The following is a 24,749-nucleotide window of genomic DNA, read 5'->3' on the forward strand; positions in this document are numbered from 1 at the left end:
CCTCGGCAGATTCTGGGTGGCTTTGACCCGCTCTCCAGCCTCAAAGGAGTGTATACAAAACTTCCCTGGCATTTCAAACAAACAAAGCAAACCGGGGAGAGAGAGAGGGAGGTCGCTGCGGATTCTCTTCCTCCGGTTCGACCCGAGTGCTGGGCGTGAGAGGGGAAGGTCCCGGTGGGCACAGAGAAGCAGCACGAGAAACACAACCGCGAGTGAGGAGGGGCCTCCATGCATGCCGCCGCGGGGCGCGGCCTCAGATGTAGACGGGCTGCTCCTGGGCTGTCAGCAGTCTGTACATGGCAGCCGGCATCGTCTTCATGTGGATCTGCGGGCAGAAACACCTATCAGCGGCGGGCTGGCGCTCCGGAGCTGTGTGGGGGCCGCGCCTTTCAAGGCACACCCCTCTTCCCCCCTCCCCCCCTTTCTAACCTGACCCAGGCAGCCTCCAGGAAGAGCAGAATCCACGGGCTTTCTAAAACATTAGGGGGGACAGCGGAGACTGGAAACCAGTATGCTCTGCTTTCCCCAAAGCTCTAGCTCTCACCAGGCTTTGGCTTTCCTTCTCTTGTTTTATTAGGAGAAACCCCCTTAAAACAGGGGGAGGACAACTGTGGGGTTTTGGCTGCTCCCGCCTCCCTCCCTCCCCCAGCTGTTCAGACCCCTGTTCAGCATGGCCATACCAGGGAGCTGCGGATTAGACTTGAATCTGAGACTTTAACCTTGCAGGCTCATTTGGTGGGATTAGCTGGGAAACATGGAGAAAACTGGGTGGCCACAGAGGGAATATGCCCAGATTAGAGAACTAGAAGAGAAGGTGGGTAGATGCTGTCGGAGGAGAAGGCTGAGACGATGTGATGTTTTTGGGGAATAGCTCTCAGACAACCACTTGTTATTGGGTTTCAATTCTGGTCCAAGACAGTTTGGTTGTGGAGACGTGTTCAGGATAAGGAAGAACTCTCAGGAGGGCTTCCTGGCTGGGACGAGGGGAGCCAGGGGACTCCCACCCAGGCTCCTCCCCTACCTCCCCCACGGCGTTGGAGAGGATGTGGACGATCTTCTCATGTGGGGTGGCCACCACACTCTGCCCGTTGATTTCAATGATGCGGTGTCCCACGCGGACGCCTCCTCTCTCTGCTATTCCCCCTCGCATGAGGCTGCAGATCTGTCAGAGTCGAAGGCCAAATTTAGCCAGAGGCCAAGTGACCCATCCTGGGGGGGCACTGCCTGCTAGGAAACCCACTGGGGCAGGAGAGTGTCTTTTCTGGAATTTTCCACCCCCACTGCTCTCATCTCTGAGAAGCTGCCATGGTCAGGTTTTGGACGTTTACATCTTTGTTTTTACAAGCGAGAGGGCTCTGGAGCCCCAGACGGCCCCCCTGTGTTCGCATACTCTGCACAGAGAATGCGGCACGTCCCCGGATCTCACGGCACCGTGAATCCAGACTACTTTCATCCAAGCTCAGCTTTGGTAAAAAGAGCCGTCTGGGCCTGTCACAGAGCTGCCAGTGTTTTCAAACTGTCAGACGCAGGTTAGTATTATCTGGGACTCAAACACTCAACTGTGTGATGCTAGCAGCTGGCTTTTTAGGGTCAGTTACCTGACTTATGCTGGGGCTAGAACCTGCTAGAACCCCACTGTGTGTGCCACAGTTTGGCCAGCTGGAGGGCAGAAGCTCATCGGCCTTTTCAACTCAGTGGTCCTTGTTCCACTCCCTGTTGGCAGAAATGCTAACGTGGCTGTTTCCTGTCTCTGTGCAGCCAGGCACGGTGGTGGGCAGAGGCTGGAGGCTGGGGGAGGGCTCTGGCCTGCACGCAGCAGGGCTGACTTTTCACTCCTGACTGTGCACCTTTCTCTAAAAGCCTATGCAGATGACACTGCCTCAGCTCGGGACAACATGCTTTCTGTGTCTGTGGGGACCCTTCAGCCTGTCAGGTACTCGGGGAGCCAGGCCCTTAGGTGCTTCCCACACTTGAGATGATAAAACTGAGGGCTCTGCATCTCTTATAGGGCAATCCTCTGTTAACAGCTGAACAACTTCTAATATTATTCAACTTTGGAAAAACATACCCAAGGAAGTTTAAACTGATAAAAATAGGTTGTCAGATCAAAACTATAAGGAGTAACCTTGGCTCTTCTCTTAAGAAGGAAATGAGGCCTACATGGGTACAAAAAACAGATAAAGTGGGTTAGGTATTTCTACCCCAACTGGGAACTTCAAAGGTATTTCTTAAGACACACTTGGAATAAAATTTTAATTACCTACAAGTCAATTAAAATTTAAGGGAGGAAAAAGTATAGGTTTTTCTATCTGAAAAGATGAACGCAAAGAGAAGGAAGGCATGTCCAGAATCTATAATATCCAGAAGGTTACAGATTTGTTACCAAAGCCCAGAATTACTATGAGTCTAGAACAAGGCAAACCAGGATGAAAGGGGAGTAGTACCGAATATGGGGTTTCTGTCTGGGATAAAGAGGAAGCATGGTTACAACCACTTCATGAATGTCCTATAAAGGCTCTGAATTGTATGTTTAAAAATGGTTTAAATGGTAAACTTACTACTGTATATGTTTTATCACAATAAAGGGAAAAAAAGGGAAGTACTGAGTTGACCAAAAATCTGTCTGGGTTCATCCCATAACATCTTGTGGAAAAACCCAAATGAACTTTTCGGCTAACCCAGTATTTGAAAGCAGACATCCAAGTGGTGAAAATACACTTTATCCCCAAAGTGCCAAATTCAGGTCAAGAAAGCAAGGAGGAAATCATTCACACATAAGCCCCACAGGGCTGGGTTCTCAACCAAGGCTGTGGGGAATGTGGGCACCTCCCAAACTGTCTCAAGTCGACAGCTGGGAGGATCATTCTCCTCCCAGAGGAGGCACCAAATTCTCTGCCCATGGAGGAAGGGCGTCTGCCTCACCCATCCGCCCCTCTTGCCAGATTCTTTCTGGGAACTGACCAGCTTTAAAAAATACCCCCCCCAAAGACCCAAACCCTGGGCCTTGGTTTCGTGGGTCAGACTTCTGGAAGAGGTATGGGGCTGAACTTACAATTCCATTCTGGACGCTGAACCCCAGCTGGTAGCGAAGGTCTGGTCTCCTGATCAGCACGGTGGTTACTGGGGGACACCTCACGATATTCAGCTTCACCCGGGCCTGATTCTTCAAGCCCTGCAGTGTGAATAAAAGGGAAACTGATGACCATCGAGGCTGACACAAGGTAAGAGCAGACGGCACTGAAGGCAGAAGATGCACGGAGCCTCGGTACCTGGTCAGCCCGTGCAGTGCCCCTCGTCCAGCTGGACGGCGCCCGAGCTGGACAGTCCAGGCGAAACTGTTAACCTAGGGGAGAAAACTGCTGGGCTTACATGGAGCCCTTCTGTCCTGCGAAGAGACTAGTTTCTGTGAGCAGGGAAATGGGCTGCGTGTAAGGCATCTGAAAAAAGCAGTCATCTGTACAGTTAAGAGAAAAACTGCCAAGTGTGGTTTCTGGCTTGAAGGATGAAGGATGTACAGTCTCGCTTCCGGACAGGTTAGAGACAGGCTTTCGAAAGGAACTTTACTCTGAAAGTCCCAGTCTAGCAATTCCTCCTTTTCTAACAAAGGACATCTAACTCACGGCAATGGCCCAATTCATCGGGCTTGTTCTCTCTCACCCCTGAGGGTCCTACTTCCCCATTCCCTCTGCCTGTTAGGGATCTTACAGTTAGTGACCATTTCCAGGTGCACGTGGGGAGAGACAGGGCGCAGGGGCAAGACGGCAGTCTGGGAAGACCTCCTTGGGAGACTGAAGGGGGTGTTAGGACCAGCGCTGGTACAGCAGGAAGTAGACGGAAAAAGGTCTTGGAAAGCATCTTCTGATTTCATGCTCCCTGGTAACTTACCCCTCCCTCTAAACCAGAATGGAGTGTAGAAGCATGTCGGTCTTTTAAAGATAGAGGGACTTCAGCTGGTTTCTGAGCCTAGACCTCCTGCACCTGATCTGACTTCAGCTGAGCCCAGGCCTGTCTTCCTGCCCTCTGAACATCTGCTCAGCAGGGACCAGGGCCTGGGTCTATGCAGAGGCACCCCTAGAAAATCACCACAAAGCCCCTCTTCCCCTCACTCAGGCAATGGGAGGATTCTGCCCCTGCTGGTCCCACCACCAGCTTGTGAGCCTCACCCGAGAGGAAGGGGCCAGACAAAAGTCATTCAGTCCTGAAATGAGCTTCCCTCTCCTGTCTGCAAGGCTGTGTGCTCTGCCTCAGGGACCTCCTACCTGCCCTCTGGTCCAAACTGAATGGCTACAGCAGATGCTTTCCAGCCTGCTTCAATTGCGGCATGCAGGAAGAAAGGCTGGGTACACAGACTGCTTGGCTGGTGGCCAGAGGCCCTGCTCTGAAAGGCGAGACAGGGGAGAAGTCAGTACTCCTGTCAGACGCCTGCCTCACTGGACTCCCAGCAAGTGAGGCTAGCTGTTCAGGAAAGGTTTCAGGCCTGCCACAGCTCCTCTCCTCCAAAGGGGAGAAGCTCTTCCTAAAAGATGCTACTGCAGGGTTGAGGCAGCAGATGGATGGACCCCAGGTTGAACAGTTTCTCCCCTGTGGACAGAAACTCCATATAAGCAGGATGATGTAGGAGGCCCTGTCTAGATAAAAGACAAAAGACCACATATTCCTCATTCCTGAAGTTAGGGAGACCTCCCCGACGACACCTGTGCAGAAACTCTCCTTGGGGGTCAAAAGAGAGAGGGTGTCACCCCACAGTAAGTGATAGCAACCTACCCACAGGCCTCTTCACTAGAATCCATCTTGGCTAAGAGATACATACACACAGGGAGGATCCTGAGATACCTAGTACACTCAGGACCAGGCAAAGCAAGATGACTGAGCAAAGGAAACTCACAAGAAATGCCCCATAAAGGTGATTCAGACTACCAGAAAGGCACAACTCTGGGCCCGCATGACATCTACCCACATACACCATATTCTTTTTCTTCCTAATCACCACTTCACTTGTTTCACTACTTTCCAACTGTGTGTGGAAATTTGCTTCTGCACAGCTGATGGGTTAGGATCTTGCCACTGGTCCCAGGTGGTCTAGTGGCTGCCCTTGATATATGGCTGGGAACGGAAACCCTGCCTCAGGGCGCTGCAGGCCGAGGGCACCCGAGATCAGGGGGAGTGGACATCCCGTCCTCCAGGAGGGAGCAGCCAACAGAGGAAGGGCAGGGAAAGGTGGGCTCTGTGCCACCCAGTCTGGAGCAGCCCCTGGAGACGCCCCTCCCCGCATCCCACCACCACCCCCATCATTTCACAGATGGGCCCAGTGTGTGCCCCTTACAGGTGAAGCAGAAAGAGAGGGCCCGGAGGACAACGACAAATCTGTTTCAGCCTGCAGGGTGACCTATGAACAGAAATCTGTAAATTGCCTAGTCGCTGGTGCCCACTGTCACTCTCTCAGCAGTCTGCAGACACTCTCTCTGCAGGAGGTCAGGACTCCTACTTCAGGTTTTTATGGATGAGGACACAAACACGGACATTACACCTGCCTTGTCCGAAGCTCAGTGGGGTCAGCATTGGGGTGACGGAGCCTCTGCTCAGGTCTCTGCCTTCCTCACAAGCGTCCTGCCAAGCTGAGAGGTGAAACTGGTGTTAGATGACTTCAGTGCCAACAGAATTTGTGGCAAGAGCGTGACCTGCCCCTCTGAGTGGCAGGAGTGATCCACACTCCTTTTGCTTCTAAGTAATGAAGATATGCTTTAGACTAAGGGATGGATAGGGGGGTTTTTGGCCTCTAGTTGTCTGGCTTTATACTGGGCCAACATGTTCTCAAAGTGGGGACCCCACACAGCAGCCCCAGGATCATCAGCTACTATTGTTAGAAATGCAGGATGGGGGAGGGATGAATAAGGAGGCTGGGATTAACATATACACACTACTATATAGAAAACAGATAATCAACAAGGGTTCACTGTATAGCACAGGGAACCAAACCCAGTATTTTTTAACGAGCTCCAAGGGAAAAGAACACAAAAAGGAATATATACGTATATAAATAATATACCTGGGCAACTGCATCACCGTGCTGTATACCTAAAACTAACACAGTATTGCAAATCAGTCCTACCTCAATAAAAAACCTGCCGAGTCTGGCCTCCAGCCAGAACTACAGAATCAGAAACTCCAGGGGTGGGACCCAACAGCCTATGTGTTAACAAGTCTTCCCAGTGGCAGGACACACATTTCCTGGGGATACACTCAATTTTCAGAACAATGGCTATAAATCGCCACTGCAGAACAACCAACTCACCTGCGCTCAGGGACGATCTAAGGTGTCAGTTTTCTACTCACACCGGTGGCCAGTGTGCTCTGAGAGAGCATGGACTAGCCACACCAGGGGGAGGGTGACAACCAGTTGGCCTGGTGCCCAGATGCAGCCACCCCATGTGTGTGAGCACCCCAAGGTCACTGACCATCAAAACCCACCCTGATGACGAAACCAGCCAAACCACCTGTCACTGCACGCTGAATCCTGCCAGGCACCAACCTGGAGAGTCACAGGAGCTGTCTCCTTTAATCTCCTTGACAAACCAGCAGCTCTGATTATGCCCATTTTATAGAAGAGGAAACTGAGGCTCCACAACTCACCCAAGTTCACCCACAGCAAGACAACATCCCATGTGTTTGTATTTAAGCTCAGAACATATTCTACTCAATGATCCGCCACTCAGACAACTGGATGATGTGCGCTATTCATGAATAAGGCCTGCTCAACAGAGAAGCCAGGGAGAGTGACTGGAGCACGAACCTGTGCCCCCAGCCTTGCGTGGGGCCATGATTTTACTCTCCTACTTGGGGTGAGAGTTCCTCAGGGCTCCTGCTCCCTGGCTGCCCACTTCCTTGGGAGGTTCCGGGCTGTCCTCTCAACATGTGCATTGTGAGGGGTTCAGCTGAACTCCCCACCTCCAGCTGCACCCTCAGGGTCCTGAGTTGCTGTGTTCTGTGGGACTGGAGCTCCCTATGGCTGGGATTTGGCTTGCGGTGGTGTGTGCGCATCGCAGGAGCTGTCACCAGCATCTCTCTGTGGTTCTAGAACAGCTCTAGGAGGCTTCTCTGGTTCCAGAAAGGTTTTCAAACAGGAGCAACAGAATGAGCTGAGGTGATTCTGCTGGAGTAAGGGCAACCTGTGCAGATCCAGGCATCCCACCTGCACAACAGGCAGTCCCGTCACCTGTGCCCAGGGGGACATGTGCTGGGATTTTGCCCGACAGTGTGACCAGAGGGACCTGCTGAAGAGGCCTCTGCTGTGGCAGCAGACCTGGGCTCTAGCTGTGTTTCCCCCACCACAGCCCAGGGGGTCTTAGGCCCTCTGTTCTACCTCCTTCTATCTCAGTCTCCACGTCTTCAAAACAAAGGCTGACACCCACTAAGGGCTCTTCCATCTCTAGTTGTGACAATTTTGGCCCTTGTCATGCATTTTTCTTCTTTCCTAAATGCGTCGGCTGACAACACCACATCTCAACCATCGTGCTTAGAAACAGCTATTTCTAACATTACAAATCAGCTTCTCTTCTGGGGATGCTGCTCAGATACCATTTGTACATGTATTCTCTCCCCCTTGAGTGCTTCTTTCTCACCCAATCAGTAAATACTTACGGATCACCTGCAGTGTGCCAAGACACAAGGTGCTTGGAGTTGGTGGAGCTGGGCCACGGTGAGCTCAGGGGAGGGCTGTGGGCATAGGCAGGGCAGCCAGAGTCCCTTCCCTCTGTCTCCTGGTCACAAACCCCCAACCCCGACCCTGAGACAAGGAGGGTGTGGAAAACAAGAGCAAAGAATGCTGAAAACAGGGCAGCCAGAGTCCCCTCCCTCTGTCTCCTCGTCACACCTCCCAGAGACCAGAGCACTGTCAGAAACAACCCTCCAGACAAAGCTGCCTGCTTTAAGTGTTTAACCCTGCGAATCACTGGGGTGGTTCAGGTGTGCCTATGAGGTACAGGAAGACATTGGAGAGCTCCTGAAAAGCAAGAGAAGGACTCTGGGTTCTCCATGTTACCCAAAAAGTTCACATAGGTCCGGTAGTCTCTTTCCTTTTCTGTGAACTGATTTCAAGATGCTGATGTGTCCCTTGATCTAGACTCGGGATACTTGCTGCAAGATGAAGCTCAGAGAGGCAGCAATTGAAACAGGCAGACCACACATGCACGTGCTCTGCTGTTCTTCATCTGTGCTCCAAGCTGGGTTCCATGAACGTGGATTTCTCAGCTGCCCTTTTATTGGAGGTGCCAATTTAAATAAATGGTCATTTCATCCCCATGACAACAGCAGAATGGTGCAGCAAATTAAGGAATATGGTGGGAGGGTAAGAGTAGGGAAGAGGGGACGGGAAAGGCGAAGGCAGAATGGTCTCCATAGCAACAGGAAAGCAGACTTGTGATGATCCTGTTGAAGCTAAGAAAGCGGTGCTCTACTTTCAAAAAGAAAACAAACCTGAAGGGCAGGACCGTGGAGGTGAGGGTGTGAGCAGGTGGTGTGCTAACACGCTTGCCTACCACTAATTACGCTTTAGGAATTATGACAGGAAAAGTAAGAGCTAGGGAAGAAAGTAAAGCAATTCAATACCTGTAATCTAGTCTAGAAATGTACTCTGCTCGCTGTAATCAGGGAGAGAAAAGGCCAACATGCATCACAGTGACAAGATGCAGAACTCTCGGCTTTAGACTCTTGTTTCTCAAAGTCCAAGGCTGGCCAAGTCATCATCCAGGAGTTTACTGAAAATGCAGAATCCTATCCCAGACCCACTGTTTTAGAACCTGTAGTTTAACAAGATCCCTGAGTGATTCAAATCAGAGTTTGCAAAGCACTGATTTACCAGGATGAGAGCTGCTCATTAGATTCATCGCAAAGAACACAGACACAGCACTGAAGCAAGTAATACTAACGTGAAGCCTTGAAGAAGTCCAGAATGGTCCCCTGCAGTGGCCTAGAGGGTGGGGTGGGGCAGTGAGCATCTGCTCAGGTACAGGCAAGAGAGAGATGTTTTTAGATAAAAACAAGAATATAAGCCATTAAACATCTTCATCCCATCCTGGTAGTTCTAGCTGAAACCAGTGGGAAAATCCTCAGGGTGGGAGTGGGGAGGGGGGATGTGGTTGGGCCGATCACATTTTTCCACTTGACAAGGTCGTGCATCCTGCAGCGCCATCCTAGCTGGGGCCTGCCTGCTAAGTACTTCTCTGCCAGGGGTGGCCACAAAGGTGCAGTCTTTCCTCCTTTCCATCTTCATCAGTTACATCTGTTTTCATCACCACATGGCCTTTTAATTTTCCAATTCCAGAGAGACTCCATTTATAGACATCAAAGGTCAGCTACGTGTGCAAACAAACCTTTTCCCCTTAGGAAACTGCCCAATGTGCTGACCAAATCCTGCGCTAGTCAGTCTCCACCTTGCTGTGTGAGGCACCGGACAGCAGGCCAGTCCCTGGGTGGCACCACGGGAAGGCAGCGCAGGCCTCATGGGTCTCACAGCCTCACCCTGTCTGCCTCCTTCGTGCACAGGCAGCGAGCGGTGGAGGGGGTACTGGACATGTCTGCACCTTCTGAGTAGCTGATGACTTCTCTGTGAACTGGATGTCTGCCATTGCCCTCCCTCGTGGGCTACCTTTTATGAAGAGGAAGGAAGGTGGCGAGTGCCAAGGGCTGAGCGCTGCCCGGCTGGTGTGTAATAGGCTTAGGTATACAGCCCCACAGTCCTTAGGAAGCCTGGCTTCTTCCCACCCAGGCCCCAGCCCCAACTCAAGTTATCCTCTCTTCTGGCTTCTCCTCCCCAAACCTCTCCCCAAACCAGGTACAGATCAACCTCCACCTTCCCTCACCAACCTCCCTTTCTCTCCCACACTGAACTACCAACCTCCCTTTCTCTCCCACACTGAACTATCTCCCAAGGCAGGCTTTCTCAACTTACAGACACTGGGCTGGGTGTTCCTTAGTTGGGTGGCTCATCCTGTGTATTTCAGGACATTTGGTAGCATCCCTGACCTTAGGAGAGTCCCTTCCAGTCCATCCTAAAGGAAGTCAACCCTGAATATTCATTGCAAGGACTGATGCTGAAGCTCCAATACTTTGACCACCTGATGCAAAGAGAAGACTCATTGGAAAAGACCCTGATGCTGGGAAAGATTGAGGGCAGGAGGAGAAGGGGAAGACAGAGGATGCGATGGTTGGATGGCATCACCGACTCAATGGACATGAGTTTGAGCAAGCTCCGGGAGTTGGTGATGGACAGGGAGGCTTGGTGTGCTGCAGTCCATGGGGTTGCAAAGAGTTGGACATGACTGAGCGACTGAACAACAACTGACCTCTACCCACTGGATGCCAGCATCTCCTCCTCCCTAGTGGTGATGACCCAAACTGTCTTCAGACACTGCCCAATATCCCCCACAGAGGTCAAGATCCCCCAAGCTGAGAACAACTTCCCTAGGGTCTGGTCATAGATGCTGCTGGAATGATATCAGGGTGGCCGAGCAACCTGGCTTCAGTACTGACACGCTGTACGACCTTGAATGATTATATCATCTTCTATGCCTGTTTCCTAGCTTGCACAATGGTACCTACCCTCCAGGAGGCCACTGTAGGGGTTTTCAAGTGAACATACACATTCTAGAATGGTCTAGGTGCACAGCACTCAGTCACTGCTAGAATCAGTCCTTTCATTCACTCCTCCCCAACGAAGCCAAGCTCCTTGGGATGCAGACGGTGTCTAACACACCTCTGATTCTCGGGGCCCCTCAGCGGTTCACACACATGCACAGGTGTTCAATAAGTAACTTGCTTCTGGTGTGAAAGTGCATGTGTGAACCTTGGCACGTGGTTGAGTGAGAAGCCAGAGGTGGGTCCTCTCTTTCTATTCCTGGCCCTCCCTGGCTTTTCCACATGATCACACCATCAGGTCAGCCTTCCCAGGCTGGCTCAAACCTCTCTCTCCCCACGACAAACCTAGTCCACTGTCCGTCAATTCCAGGAGAAACTCCCAAAGGCCAGTTTCCTTCTGGTATCCACCTGGGTCTTACCCCTCCTTCAATACCCACCAAGATCCCACCACCACCAATCTACTCTAAATGCTCTTAGCATCTCAGCTCTATGTTGCCATGAGGGTTCACTGAATCCTTTCAATGATAATTATCCCCCAGATGCATACTGTCCTTCTGGCTCCTCCACAGTTCAGCTCAGCCTAACAGAAGCCCAGTTAAACATGTTTGAATGAATATGCATGTTTTAAAGCAGGTTCTTTAATCTTATCTTTAATGTATGTTAAGCAAGAGGTAAAATTTAAGTGTAAGATATAACAAAAAGAAATGAGGCCAAAGAGGGCTATTTCTTTCTGAGTGTGATTATGAGTTTGTTTCATTAAAAACAAACAGGCAAAACAAAGTGAAAAGACAACCGTCAGACTGGGAGAAGATATTCGCAGACAAGGCAACCAAGAAGGGCTTAAAATCCAAACTATCCAAACAGCTCACACAACTCAACAACAACAAAAAACCCCAATTGAAAAATGGGCAGAAAACCGAAATAGACATTTCTCCAAAGAAGAAATACAGATGGTCAACAGGCACATGAAAAGATGCTCAGCATCGCTAATTATTCAGTTTAGTTCAGTCGCTCAGTCGTGTCCGACTCTTTGCAACCCCATGAATCGCAGCACGCCAGGCCTCCCTGTCCATCACCAACTCCCGAAGTTCACTCAGACTCACGTCCATCGAGTCCATGATGCCATTCAGCCATCTCATCCTCTGTCATCCCCTTCTCCTCCTGCCCCCAATCCCTCTCAGCATCAGAGTCTTTTCCAATGAGTCAACTCTCTGCATGAGGTGGCCAAAGTACTGGAGTTCCAGCTTTAGCATCATTCCTTCTAAAGAAATCCCAGGGCTGATCTCCTTCAGAATGGACTGGTTGGATCTCCTTTAGAGAAAGGCAAATAAAAACTACAATGAGGTACCACCTCACTCCAGTCAGGATGAACCTCATTAAGAAGTCTGTAAAAAACAAATGCTGAGAAGGTTTAGAGAAAACGGAACCCTGCTACACTGCTGGTGAAAATATAAGTTGGTGCAGCCACCATGGAAAACAGTATGGAGGTTCCTCAGAACACTAAAAATAAAATTACCATATGATCCGGCAATCCTACTCCTGGGCACATATCCAGACAAAACTATAATTCAAAAAGATACATGCATCCCTGTGTTCACAGCAGCACTATCCACAGTAGACGAGGCATGGAAGCAAACTAAATGTCTGCACAGATGAATGGATAAAGAAGATGTGGTTCACATATACAATAGCATGCCACTCAGCCATAATAGTGAACGCAATAATGCCATTTGCAGCAACAGGGAGGCAACTGGAGATTATCACACCAAGTGAAGTAAGTCCAAGGGAGAAACAGATACCATATGGCATCACTTATATGTACCTCTAAACTATGACAGAAATAAGCCCATCTATGAAACAGAAACACGAAAACAGACTAGATTGGTGGTTGCCAAGGTGGAGGGAGCTGGGAGAGGGATGAAGTGGGAGGCTGGCGTTAGTAGATGGAAGCTTTTAGACATAGACTGGATAAACAGCAGGTCCTACTGTCTAGCACAGAGAACTATAATTCAGTATCCTATGATAAACCATAATGGAAAAGAATATACAATAAAGAATGTATATGTATGTATAACTGAATCACTTTACTGTACAGCAGAAATTAACACATTGTAAATCAACTATACTTCGATAAAAATATTGAGTAAAAAGCAGGCAAGAAGAGAAAAATTCCTGTATAACATTAAAAAAGGAAAAAAAAAGCTGTCCTGTACACTTACCTTGACCTTTCCTCCACCCAAGGCCCGTTGGCCAAGGATATTGTCTCTTGTGATTTTCTCCTGCTTAGAATAACTATTACATGAATTCATACTTATTCTCTCTCATACTCACACCCAGAGCTATGTTCTAGTTTACAGGCTTTCAGGAAACCCCAAGGAACCAGAGAAAGTCATAGGATCCCAATGTGCCTGTACCTCAGTGCTTGCTACAGAGCTAGTAGGGTCTCCAGATACTATAGTGGAGGGAAATATTCTTGCTCCTATTGGCCATGCAATCAGAAAATTCCAATGTGCTCCAGAGACTACACTTGCATGCTTTGTTTCTAAGAAAATCGAATTTCTTCCCCTTAAATACTCATATTCAATTTTCCTTTAAGTAGCTCTTCTCAGTCTTATGAAACAGCATAAATTCAGGTTGAACAAGAAATAATTATGTTCAGGTTGCAGAAGGTGTACACAGATGGTACCAGTTTCGTTCCTTCCACTTGGCATGTGAGAATCATGTTATGCAGGCTCTGGGGAGCGCACACTCACCTGGATCACAGTGGAGGACAGTGCTCTGGCATCTGAAGCATTTCCTTGACTTGTGATAGGGATGGCAAGTCACCTCAGGCACACCTAGCTGACTCTATGTGGTGTCTTGATTACTGAGCTGAGGAAAATTCTGTTGAGGCTGAGTCTTAGTGGGAGATAGTGCTGTGATTGATTAGTGATGTCTGCAATGGGCATGGTGTTAGTCAGTGGTGTTACGTGAGCCAAATATACACCATCACTGAAAAAACAGTTTCAGGGAGGATTCTGTACAGAGGAAAAACAGCTCAAGTGCAAGTCCATGCCTTTTGTATTTGTGTCTTTCTTAGTGTTTGGTACTCAGAATATGTTCAATGACTTCATGTCATTTTGGGTCTACAATGACATTGGACTTTTCCCATCTCTGGTTACCTTAATAATGCTCTGGCAGGTCGACAGAGGCAGGCCCACCAGGCTGGTGCCATTGATGGACATGATCTGGTCCCCAATATTCAGCTTCCCTGACTTCTCTGCTGGGCCTCCGTGCATCATGTTGGCTATGATCACAGTTGGCAAGATGGATCCCCAGCCAGACTCCACGATCACCACACCTAGGATTTCCCCTTTCTGCTTCTCTATGAAGACCTGAAAGGAGAAACACAACACTTACAAAGGCTGAATCAGCAACCATCCAAGGTAGAGAGAGAAGTCAAGGCATTTCCCCTGTTCCTGTCCTGATGAAACATGACAGACACTTCCCTGATGACTCCAACCCAGACGAATGCCGTCCTCTCTGTATTCCATGGCATCTGGGGCTGGTAAGAAATGATGTCATGCAGGCACATACCCCTTTTTTGTAATTCTTATTCCGTAAAAGCCATCCTGCCTTGGGGCTTCCCAGTGGCTCAGTGGTAAAGAATCCACCTGCCAATGCAGGATATGGAAGAGATGCAGGTTCAATCCCTGAGTCAGGAAGATCCTCTGGAGTAGGAATGGCTACCCACTCCAGTATTCTTGCCTGGAAAATCCTATGGACAAAGGATCCTGGAAGGATACAGTCCACAGGGTCACAAAGAGTCGGACTTGTGCAAGTCAGACTCAGCACTTGTACCTGCCTTGGTGCTACAACCACAAGGGGTGTCACATTTTGTTTGTTTTTCCTGTAGTCCCCAGCGAAGGGCAAAAGAGACTGTACGTGGGGGCTTTGGTGGGATCTTATGGTTTCCAGAATAGCTTTTGCATTCTAGCACAGATCCCCTGTTTCACAGTGCCTCATAAATTCCCTCCAACATTTAAGATTTTTGAGTTAAAAATAAACATGCATTATAGAAACACTTCTCTGCAACAAGAAAGTTAAGAAAAAAGAAAAAGGTTGGAAGTGCAAAAACACCGGCCCTAGATATGTGTCATTACCGTGGCTTTCCCCAGCTGGGCAGAGAAGCCGGGAGCTGATTTCAGATATGTTCAGTTTGATAAGGCAGACATACCATAGACAGGTAAGACGCTTCTTGGAAGCAACCAACAGAGTATGTGTGTATTTATTTCTTCATATTTACAAATCCACACATGCTCAAACACATACTGGAATGGGGGCTGCTGGGGCCTGACAAAGTCCCTTCACGGGCTGGTGTCCTCCTCGCTGCTGCTGTCGCTCACAACTGGCCCTTTTCCTGGAGAACTGCCCTAAGCCACATGGCAGTCACCACCTCCTGGGAGTTTAACCGTGTGCCCCTTCACCCCCCAAATCCATACATTGGAGCCCTAACTCCTAGTACCTCCAAATATGAACTTGTTTGGAGATCGGGCCTTTTCATAGGCAATCAAGTTAAAATAAAAATGATTAGGGTGAGTCCTAGCTCAGTATGATTAGTATCTTTATAAAAAGGGGAAATGTGGCCACAGAGACATGCACAGAGTGAAGACAGAGCGGGGAGAAGGTGACCATCTACAAGCGAACGAGAGGCCTGGGACAGATCTTCCCCCTCACAGTCCCTCGGAGGAACCAAGCCTGCAGACACCCTGATCTCAGGCCTCCAGCCTCCAGAACTGGAAGACAATATATTTCTGCTGTGGAAGCCCTCAGTCTGGGGAACTCTGAGCACAGGCACACTCACCTACCTCCGGCTGACCTCACTGCCAATGACTGATGAGCGCTAGGCACAGGCCTGCCAGCTCTTTTGGCTCCAGGTGGGACAAAAGAGTCCTGTGATGTGTGACCCAGTGCTTCCATTTGGATCAGAGGATGCTCATCCCCAGCGAGGCCACAGTCCTCCGTGGCATCCCCACCACCCTCGTGCCCACACTCACTGTTTCCTGAGTGCACCCCCCACAGATCCCTTGAACCAGAATTCCTCCCCACAGATCCCTTGGCCCCTCACCTTGGCTGGACTCTCAAGCCTGCCATTTCTGACCCAGGCCCTGCATCCTCTCATAGAGTCCAGCCTCAATGCCTCATCCGTGGCTTCCCAGATGATTCCTGAGTGTGTGAAACCTCATGCTTCTGTTACTGGGGGCCCAGCCCTCTGCGCTCCTCTACACTTCTCAGAGAATACCCAGACCCCAGAGCAGGTCAGATGGCCCTGCTTTCCTCTAGCTGTTCCTGCAGAGCTCGGTCCCAAGGGGAGCCCAGCACCACTCATCTGACCCCAGAAAGCCGGGACCAGCTCCACTCTGCCGGGCACAGCTGTCTCTGAACAGTGCCCATCCAGCATCATCATTTAAGATCCTCCCTGTTATAAATCATGAGAAATGCTGGACTGGAAGAAACACAAGCTGGAATCAAGATTGCCGGGAGAAATATCAATAACCTCAGATATGCAGATGACACCACCCTTATGGCAGAAAGTGAAGAGGAACTAAAGAGCCTCTTGATGAAAGTGAAAGAGGAGAGTGAAAAAGTTGGCTTAAAGCTCAACATTCAGAAAACAAAGATCATGGCATCCAGTCCCATCACTTCGTGGGAAATAGATGGGGAAACAGTGGCAACAGTGTCAGATTTTATTTTTGGGGGCTCCAAAATCACTGCAGATGGTGACTGCAGCCATGAAATTAAAAGACACTTACTCCTTGGAAGAAAACTTATGACCAACCTAGATAGCATATTCAAAAGCAAAGACATTACTTTACTGACTAAGGTCCATCTAGTCAAGGCTATGGTTTTTCCTGTGGTCATGTATGGATGTGAGAGCTGGACTGTGAAGAAGGCTGAGTGCCGAAGAATTGATGCTTTTGAACTGTGGTGTTGGAGAGGACTCTTGGGGGTCCCTTGGACTGCAAGGAGATCTAGCCAATCCATTCTGAAGGAGATCAGCCCTGGGATTTCTTTGGAAGGACTGATGCTAAAGCTGAAACTCCAGTACTTTGGCCACCTCATGTGAAGAGTTGACTCATTGGAAAAGACTCTGATGCTGGGAGGGATTGAGGGCAGGAGGAGAAGGGGACGACAGAGGATGAGATGGCTGGATGGCATCACTGACTCGATGGACGTGAGTCTGAGTGAACTCCGAGAGTTGGTGATGGACAGGGAGGTCTGGTGTGCTGCGATTCATGGGGATGCAAAGAGTTGGACATGACTGAGCGACTGAACTGAACTGAACTGTTATAAATGTGCCCTTTCCTAGATCGGGAGCTTGTAAAGACAGGGTTTAGGTCCTGTCTGGTTCTGGAACGCATCCCCAAAGTCAGCTGTGGGTCACAGGGGGCAGAGGACACCCTGCCTCACTGGCCACGGCCCTCAGCTGAAGTCTCTAAGAACCTGGGCCACACATGCGGGGAGCCAGAGACGGGCCTGAGCGCTCTGCTATGTCCTGCGAACACCGCGCTCCACCCCAGCACCCTGCCTTCCCCTCCTCGGTGGGCAGGCCCAGCTGGCCCAGCCTGGCCAACAGGTTCAGGGAGGTACTTGCATCTTTGCAGTTTTCCGACTTGGAGAAGTGGATGAGGTCATCGTTGTACATGTCTTGGGTGTTGAGCAGGTCGCTGTACTCCTTCTGGCTGAGATCTTCGGGGTTAATCCCATTGGCCCTGAGGAACTCCTGGTAGGCCACGCTGAAGGCCTGCCCGATGGACTGTGCGATCAGCTGGGCCTGGAGAGGAGAGACAGGGTCAGCAGGCCAGTGCTGCCGGCAGATGACCCGGGTCCCTGAAGACTGCCGGGCCCTAGGCACTGGCTAGCCCAGCGGGTCTCCATGGCACAGCGGTGCCTTCTAGAGGGCATTTCCAAAATCAGCGGCAACATTTTTTACTATGACAATGATCATAGAGAGCTCCCGGCATTCAGTGGACAGGAGTCAGAGATGCTCTGACACAGCTTACTGCTGTGCAAAGGACAGTCTTGCCCAGGATGAGCTGTTTTACATCCTGCACAATTTTAAGATATCCCCCCCAGACATTCATGTACATATAACACCTGTGCTCAATTACCTGAGTCTAGGACTCAACTCTAATTTATATAAAACCGCAAGACTTATTGCATGGCTCTAAAACACAGTGAATGTTTCAAGAATATAACTATTATGTGAATTGAGAAAAGATGTTTTATCCAACACTTTACCACGAGTAAGCTTCATGACTTTAGAAAATCATCAGCATCAATGCTGTTTGTGAGATGTGGGTTGCCAATAAATTATCTCCGTCATTCTGCACACTGGCTATGGAGTGTAGAGGTTCTTCATGTGTGCATGTGTGTGTGTGCGCACGAATGTGTCTATCAACTATTTTATTATAGCTATCAACAATCTTATTTTAGCTTTCCTTTTATTTCTCCTTTGTATTACATTTATGGCAATAATTTGGTTATTTTGTGAAAACTTTTTCAGAAAAGGAGATTAAATGATCTATGAATTTCATTCATATTGTCTATGAGCGGGGCATTACAAAATATTTGCTATGTGAAAGGACTGTTGGGTCCAACAGAATTGAGAACCCTGATCGAGTCCAACCCTGCATTTTCTAGGTGAGGAGGCTGAGAGGCCCAGAGATACAAAGGAACCTGTTCAGGGTCACACAGCTCACAGGATGGGAACTCTACTTCCGTTGATCTTTTTCCTGCACTGGAATTTGATAACCTTTCCCTGCATTAATTAATCAACATCACAACTTGGGAGAGCCAGCAGCAACCAAGTCTGTGCCACATCACATCCCATATAAACAGCATCACATAAATTCACATCAAGTCTATGATGAAAGTATGACTGGTCCACAAGCCTTCATCCTAAGCTCTGAGGGCAGTGTTTAAGAATTCAGAAATGTTCAAATTTTAGAAAGGTAACAGAGTGCATACATCATACGTTGTGTAAAAACCCCACTAGAGCTTGGAGAAGTGCCTAAACACACTCAGTAATATTCCTGCAACAAAATGTGTGAGATTCACAGTAAGCTGGACAAATCCTATAAAGTGTCTCATCGCAGCTCAGAGCAAGCTTATCAGCCAAATGAGTACAAAAATCTCTTCTGTTTCTCAGAGCTCTTAGACTTTAAAACTGCGTACGTATTGTTTCCTTGTTTGCATTGGGGAGATGAGGAAAAGGAGGTCGAAAGCTTAAGTTGGGGTGGGGTTGGAGGCTGAGAATCCTGGCAGCTTAATTCCAGAGCCGACCTCCTGCCCACCCCTGGTACTGCTGCTCTCTCAAACTCCAGTGGGTAGAAAACCCACAAAACAACAACATGCTCTAGGGCAATGTTTCAAACACACAACTCTCATCTCCATCCCTCCTTTCCCTATCTTTAGTCATTTTTGCTGAAAGCAGTTAACTAACAGTGATATCAGAACTTTCTGCATGGTTGGCTTGTGGGAAAGAAATGCTGCTTAACATTTCTCACTCTGAGAGTCTGGTGACATCACATGTCATGCCAAGGACCACCACACTGCCTCCTGCCAAGGCATTGCTGCGGGCATCAGAGGCTCGTGTGAACAGACAAATTGAAAAAAGTGTCTGAGAACACAGTCAGTGGGCTTTCCGACCATCGTGAGTGGAGGCACCGGGCCAACAGCTCAGACTACTCTCATCTCTGCTGGGTCTACCTGAGCCACATGGCAGCCTGTTCTATAGAAAATGAGCAGCTGCACAGCCCGCACATGGAGGTGGGCTTCACATGTGGGTCTCCCAGCTCTGGAGCCCATGCTCTCCTCTTCTATCCTGGGCCTTGGAAGCAAAGATTTCTAGGTCCACTCTTGCTTCTTCCTTCTTCCCCTTCATTGTCTCCCCTACAGACCCAAAGGAGCCCCAAGAGAGACAAAGTCCTCCTTTAGGAGCACCAAGCCTGGGAGAGGTGGCTGAGGGCTGAACGGGCACCTCATGTCTGGTAGGCAGAGCTAATGCCATCTTTTCGCAGGCCTGCAGGACACATGAAACAATGTTCTAAATGTTACTCTGTTGGAGCTTTATAAGAACCTTCTCCCAGTTTGCAAGTTTGGTCTCAGTTTCACAGGAAAAGTGGAGACAATGGCCAGGACAGGTGCTTCAAAGCTCTCTGTCTTCTCAGCAACCTGTCTCTGGAGCTGAGAACCAGACTAGTAAAAGTTGGTACAAACATGTAAGCGTCTCCTCCTGTCTGAGGCTACAGCCATGAGGGCTCTGCTTCCCTGGAGAATTGCCTCTGACTCCTAACTTCTTAGAGGCAGGCCATTACTGCGGCTCAATGAATACTCTCTGGCAGAAAAACAGCCCCTTTTAAGGAGCCAAGGCTACTGGCGGCAATTTTCCTTAAGTAGATAAGGTCTCTCTGCTCAATATGAGAAAGATAGCTTGTTTCACTGTGGCAGGAGGAAAATTTATCTCAGTCAATGGCAATGACCTGGCCATCTCAGGGCAGGCTCTATAGTTTGAAACCATCGTGGGGCTGTGGCCCCGGCCTGGAGAGAGCTGCCAAGGCCTGTTGAGCTTTGGGAAAAGGATGGTGCTGAAATAGCTTGAAGCCCGGTGGCCTTGCCAGCAATTCTAGGGACAACTGGAGAAGAAGGCTGAAGGGAAGGAGGAGCCCCACCTCTGTTTTAAATTAGCTTCCCCTGCTGACTTTATCATGTGGAGAGATGGGTGTCAGGAATCCCTGGCTTTGTGACTGGAGGAGCAGTTGGGTTTGCAAAGGAGTGGGCGGCTGGTGCTCATGCCATGTGGTGGGGAGGGGCAGGGACGCCGACTTTCCTGTTAGGAAAGGGCAGTCCTGCACAGCCCTCTAGCGGCTGGTCTCCTTGCCTTTCCCCATACTCCGTCAGCAGGCCTCTGTCTCAGGGCCTCTGCACCTGTTCTTTCCTTACTCTCAACTCTACTCAGGTTTGGCTCCAATGTGACTTCTGCAAGGACTCTGATCATTGCTCTACCTGAAACAGCCCCTGCCCCTCTATCCCTTGACCTAGTTTTTCCTGAGTAAACATTCCTCTGCCTAACTTTACATTAAGTATATTTATCTATTCATTTTCTGTCTCTCTACAACCTTCACGAGGAGTACCTTATCTGTTTTACTCAGCCTCATATCCCCAGCACTAAAACAGGGCTTGACACATAGTAAGTGCTCAATAAGTATTTGTCTCACCTATGATTAAGGTTCTGAGAACTAGAGGGAACCCATTTACCCAAGGGCAGCTCAGATCAGATCACGGGGAGGGAGATGAGAGGAGGCCACCCTTACATCTTCAGACTCAAAGACATGGCAGATCATCTTGTACTGCCTTTTTCCATCCTGGGATGGGTGGGAGGCTTCCACGTTCTCCTGGGAGTTGGAGCGGGGCATCCGCCTGCGGGCCATCAGCACAACAATGTTCCCAATATCCGCGATGTAGGAAATGGTCCTCAGAGGGTGGTCCATCATCGTTTCCTGGAGGGGAGACGGGAGAGGCTGGTGAGTCCAGAGCATCATCTAAGACCCCAGAGAGAGTCTGCCACCCACAGCGTAGCCTAGTACAGTCCACACATGCTGCGGGTGTGGGAGTGGGTGGCGGTGCTCTGGGGCTCACTGCAAACACTGTGTTCGCAAATTTACATGTACCCACCCAGACCTGGGGGCAATTCCCTTGACTGGTGATAACCCAGAGCAGGAAGTGGTCTGTGGTATGTGAAAAGGAATTTAAATCATTTTACAACCAGTAGAATCTCTGTGGGTGCGTGCTAAGTCGCTTCAGTCATGCCTGACTCTTTGCGACCCTTTGGACTATAGTGCCCACCAGGATCCTCTGTCCATGGGATTTTCTAGGCAAGAATACTGGAGTGGGTTGCCATGCCCTCCTCCAGGGGGTCTTCCTGACCCAGGGATCGGACCCACATCTCTTGCACTTCCTTCACTGGCGGGTTCTTTACCACTAGGGCCACCTGGGAAACCCCTGGTGCGGAAGCTAAAAAAATAAATAATCTGCATGAAATTACTGTGTTTTGCTTAACGTGTGTACGTGTGGCTTTAAACAAAATTTCTTGAAAGGCTAATCTGTTTAAATTCATGAATCTTCTGACAAAGGTTTGTGAGAATTATTAACAAACAATATCTGTGGCTTGTTTTTCCCTTTGATCTTTAACAGCCCCAACCTTCCTTGACAAGTCCCTCCCTAACCCCCACCCCCTACATCAGCAGCAGGCACTGCAGACAGGGCTTCCGAGCTTGTGTGGAAGCCAGCCAGCATCTGGGCACAGCTGCCTGACAGACAAGGGCACAATCTCCTGGTTGCCATGCTAAGCTTCACCCCTAGGAAGGTGGGAGCCGGCGAATTAATACCTGCGTGTCGGCGTTCAACACTTTGATTCTCTGGGTAGAAATGAAGAGATCCACCTCGGTCATTGGCTGAGATTCACCTTCAGGAGCCTGAGAAGGAAAACGCACCAAGGGAAAGCTTAATATGTTGCTCTGACCCAGGTGCGTGGGAGCAAGCTTAACTCACACACAGAAGCTTCGAGACACAGTCACCAGAACAGCGATTCAGACTCCAGAATGAGGCTGCCAAAGCCAGAGGGGCCACACAGAGGACGGACACAGGGACAGGAGCGAGCACCTCCAGGCTACAGGGGAAACGCGGACGCCCTTTGCCTCTTCTGCCAGGGAAGCAGTAGTTCACTGCAGCAGACCTAACTCTCTGAACAATGACGTGAATGGCACTTTCTGCAAGGGTTTCAGAGCCCAGCAGATTGAAGGAATCAGGGTGACTGACTCATACCCCCAGGACCTTGGAGAAGGCAGAGTTTGCTCCTGCTCAAGAGATTGGGGTGGGGGGCGGTGTCGATGTTTACAGCAGGTGCAGACAAGGCAGCTGGAGGCAGTTCTGGTAAGAGGGTCTTCATGTTCCCACATACCACAGCAACACAGAAGCAGTACCCACTTCAGAAGCCACCCCATTAAGAGCGAGCCCCAATGCCTCAATGTCCCACGGGTAGCTCTTAAGCACCTGGAAGCTCCACAACCAAAAAAAGCACACCAATCTGGTTCATTTAGGGCTTGACTCTGCACACATGTGGTTATTAGCGAGTTTTCTTTTTTGCATCCAGCAATCTGACAAATCCACAAATCAAACGTAACTAGAATCGAGCAGGCCCAGGTCCCTGCCATGTGAATGCTCCTGAACGGTGGGCACTTGCACAGTACTGCAGGATCCCTTCAGCATTCCCAGTCTGCCCCCTGGCCTTCCTCTGGAGTGAGATGACTAATGAGCAACAGAAAACAGCCACTTTGGGCAACTGAGTTTTGAGAAACGTTGGCTTATGGGGCGGTTCAAAAAGAAATCTGAACAAAAACTTGCTGGATGCAGAAAACAAAAACACGAAATAAGAAAAAAGGCAAAACATAAATAAATGAAAAATAAAAAAAACAGGCATAACATCAAGCTGATGAAGTTGTTTGTACTGCACCTTCTTCCTGCTTTTGGCTAATTTCTGGGCCATCTGCTTAGCATGGAACAAACAGAGACAGGAGAACAGTTAGAAAAGAATTTGCAGAGACTCAAAGTTGAAAAGGGAATTGACAATCTAATATCGACAGTGGTATAACGCATTTCTGTGGGAGGTGGACTGGCTTTAAAAAAAATCCCACTCGACTACTGATTTCCTAAATCAGAATTTGGTAGTTGGCAGGGAGGAAGGACATGTACTGAGGTGCCTTATACTTAACTGCAATTGATGCTTTCAAAGAACCAACTTTTGGTTCTGCTGATTTCCTTTATTGTATGCCTATATTCTGTTTCATGGATTTCAGCCTATATCTTTGTTTCTACTTTGGGTTTAATTTGCCAATTTTTTTCTAGCTTAAGATGAAAACTTACATCATGGATTTTCAAACTTTTTTCTTTCCTGATAATATTTAAAGCTATGAATCTCCCTCTAATCTCCACTTTAGCTATATCCCACAAATTTTGATATGTTGCAATTTAATTATCCTTTCATTCAAAACACTTTCTAATTTCCACTGTGATTTCCTCTCTGAAACCTTATTTATGTTCTTAATTTAAACACATTTGAAGATTTCCTAGTTATCTTTTTGTTATAGACTTCTGAATCAACTGTTCTTCCTCTTTATTAACTCCAGTAATACTTCTTGCCTTAAATTTGTATAATCTTAATAAAACTTCTGTGTGTTAGTCGCTCAGTTGTGTCCAATTCTTTGCAACCCCATGGACTATAGCCCGCCAGGGTCCTCTGTCCATGGAATTCTCCAGGCAGGAATACTGGAGTGGGTAGTCATTCCCTTCTCCAGGGACCTTCCTGACCCAAGGATCGAACTCTCATCTCCTGCACTGCAGGCAGATTATTTACTATTTGAGTCACCAGGGCTTCAATAAAGCCTACTGCTAACTAGAAATGGATATAAGATTTATTCAAGATAGCAGAGTTCTGTAAGAGTAGAAACTCTGAGGCCAGACTGTCCAAAACTGAATTCTGGCTCTGCTACGTACTAGTCTTGTGACTTGGGATGAGACACTTAACATCTCTGTGCTTCAGTTTCCTCAAATGTAAAATGAAGGTAAAACCAGAATTTACTTCATAGGGCTGTTGTGAGGATAAAATGAGTACAGCTGACTCTCGAACAATGTGGGGTTAGGGGTGCCAACAACCACGGGGTCATCCGGGTATCACTTACAGTTGGCCCTCTGTATACACAGTTCAGCTCCTCTGCACCCACTGTTCTGTGTCCTTAGAGTCTACCAATCACACAGTCAACTGATCTTGGACCACATAATACTGTACTATTTACTCCTGGAAAATATCCAGGTATAAGTGGACCTGTGTTGTTCAAGGGTCAACTGTATACACAATGCTCTCAAAACAGTGCCTGGTGTGTTATAAGCACTCTATTTGTGTTTGCTCTTAAAAGATTATGATGTTAGACGATTATAATTTGCCTGGGTCGGGATGCAATCTCTTGGCTTTGGTAAGGCCTGCTATATACACGCAGACATTACCTGAACGACGGTGAGTC

At 48.8% G+C, this 24,749-nt stretch overlaps 1 protein-coding gene across 1 annotated transcript in view; it reads right to left on the bottom strand.

Moving 5' to 3' along the window:
• Positions 1 to 253: 253 nt before the first annotated feature.
• APBA1 (amyloid beta precursor protein binding family A member 1) overlaps positions 254 to 24,749 on the bottom strand; it is an 82,710-nt gene continuing 58,214 nt past the window's right edge. Inside the window, exons 5-12 of the mRNA XM_052645112.1 lie at positions 23,186 to 23,218; positions 22,062 to 22,148; positions 20,988 to 21,173; positions 17,267 to 17,446; positions 13,794 to 14,006; positions 3,053 to 3,172; positions 1,022 to 1,162; positions 254 to 325 (exon numbers count right to left, since the gene is read on the bottom strand). Coding sequence (XP_052501072.1) covers positions 254 to 325; positions 1,022 to 1,162; positions 3,053 to 3,172; positions 13,794 to 14,006; positions 17,267 to 17,446; positions 20,988 to 21,173; positions 22,062 to 22,148; positions 23,186 to 23,218 — 1,032 coding nt within the window. The remainder of the gene's footprint in view (positions 326 to 1,021; positions 1,163 to 3,052; positions 3,173 to 13,793; positions 14,007 to 17,266; positions 17,447 to 20,987; positions 21,174 to 22,061; positions 22,149 to 23,185; positions 23,219 to 24,749) is intronic.

Source organism: Budorcas taxicolor, chromosome 8, assembly GCF_023091745.1.
Source record: "Budorcas taxicolor isolate Tak-1 chromosome 8, Takin1.1, whole genome shotgun sequence".
NCBI classification, from domain to species: Eukaryota; Metazoa; Chordata; class Mammalia; order Artiodactyla; family Bovidae; genus Budorcas; species Budorcas taxicolor.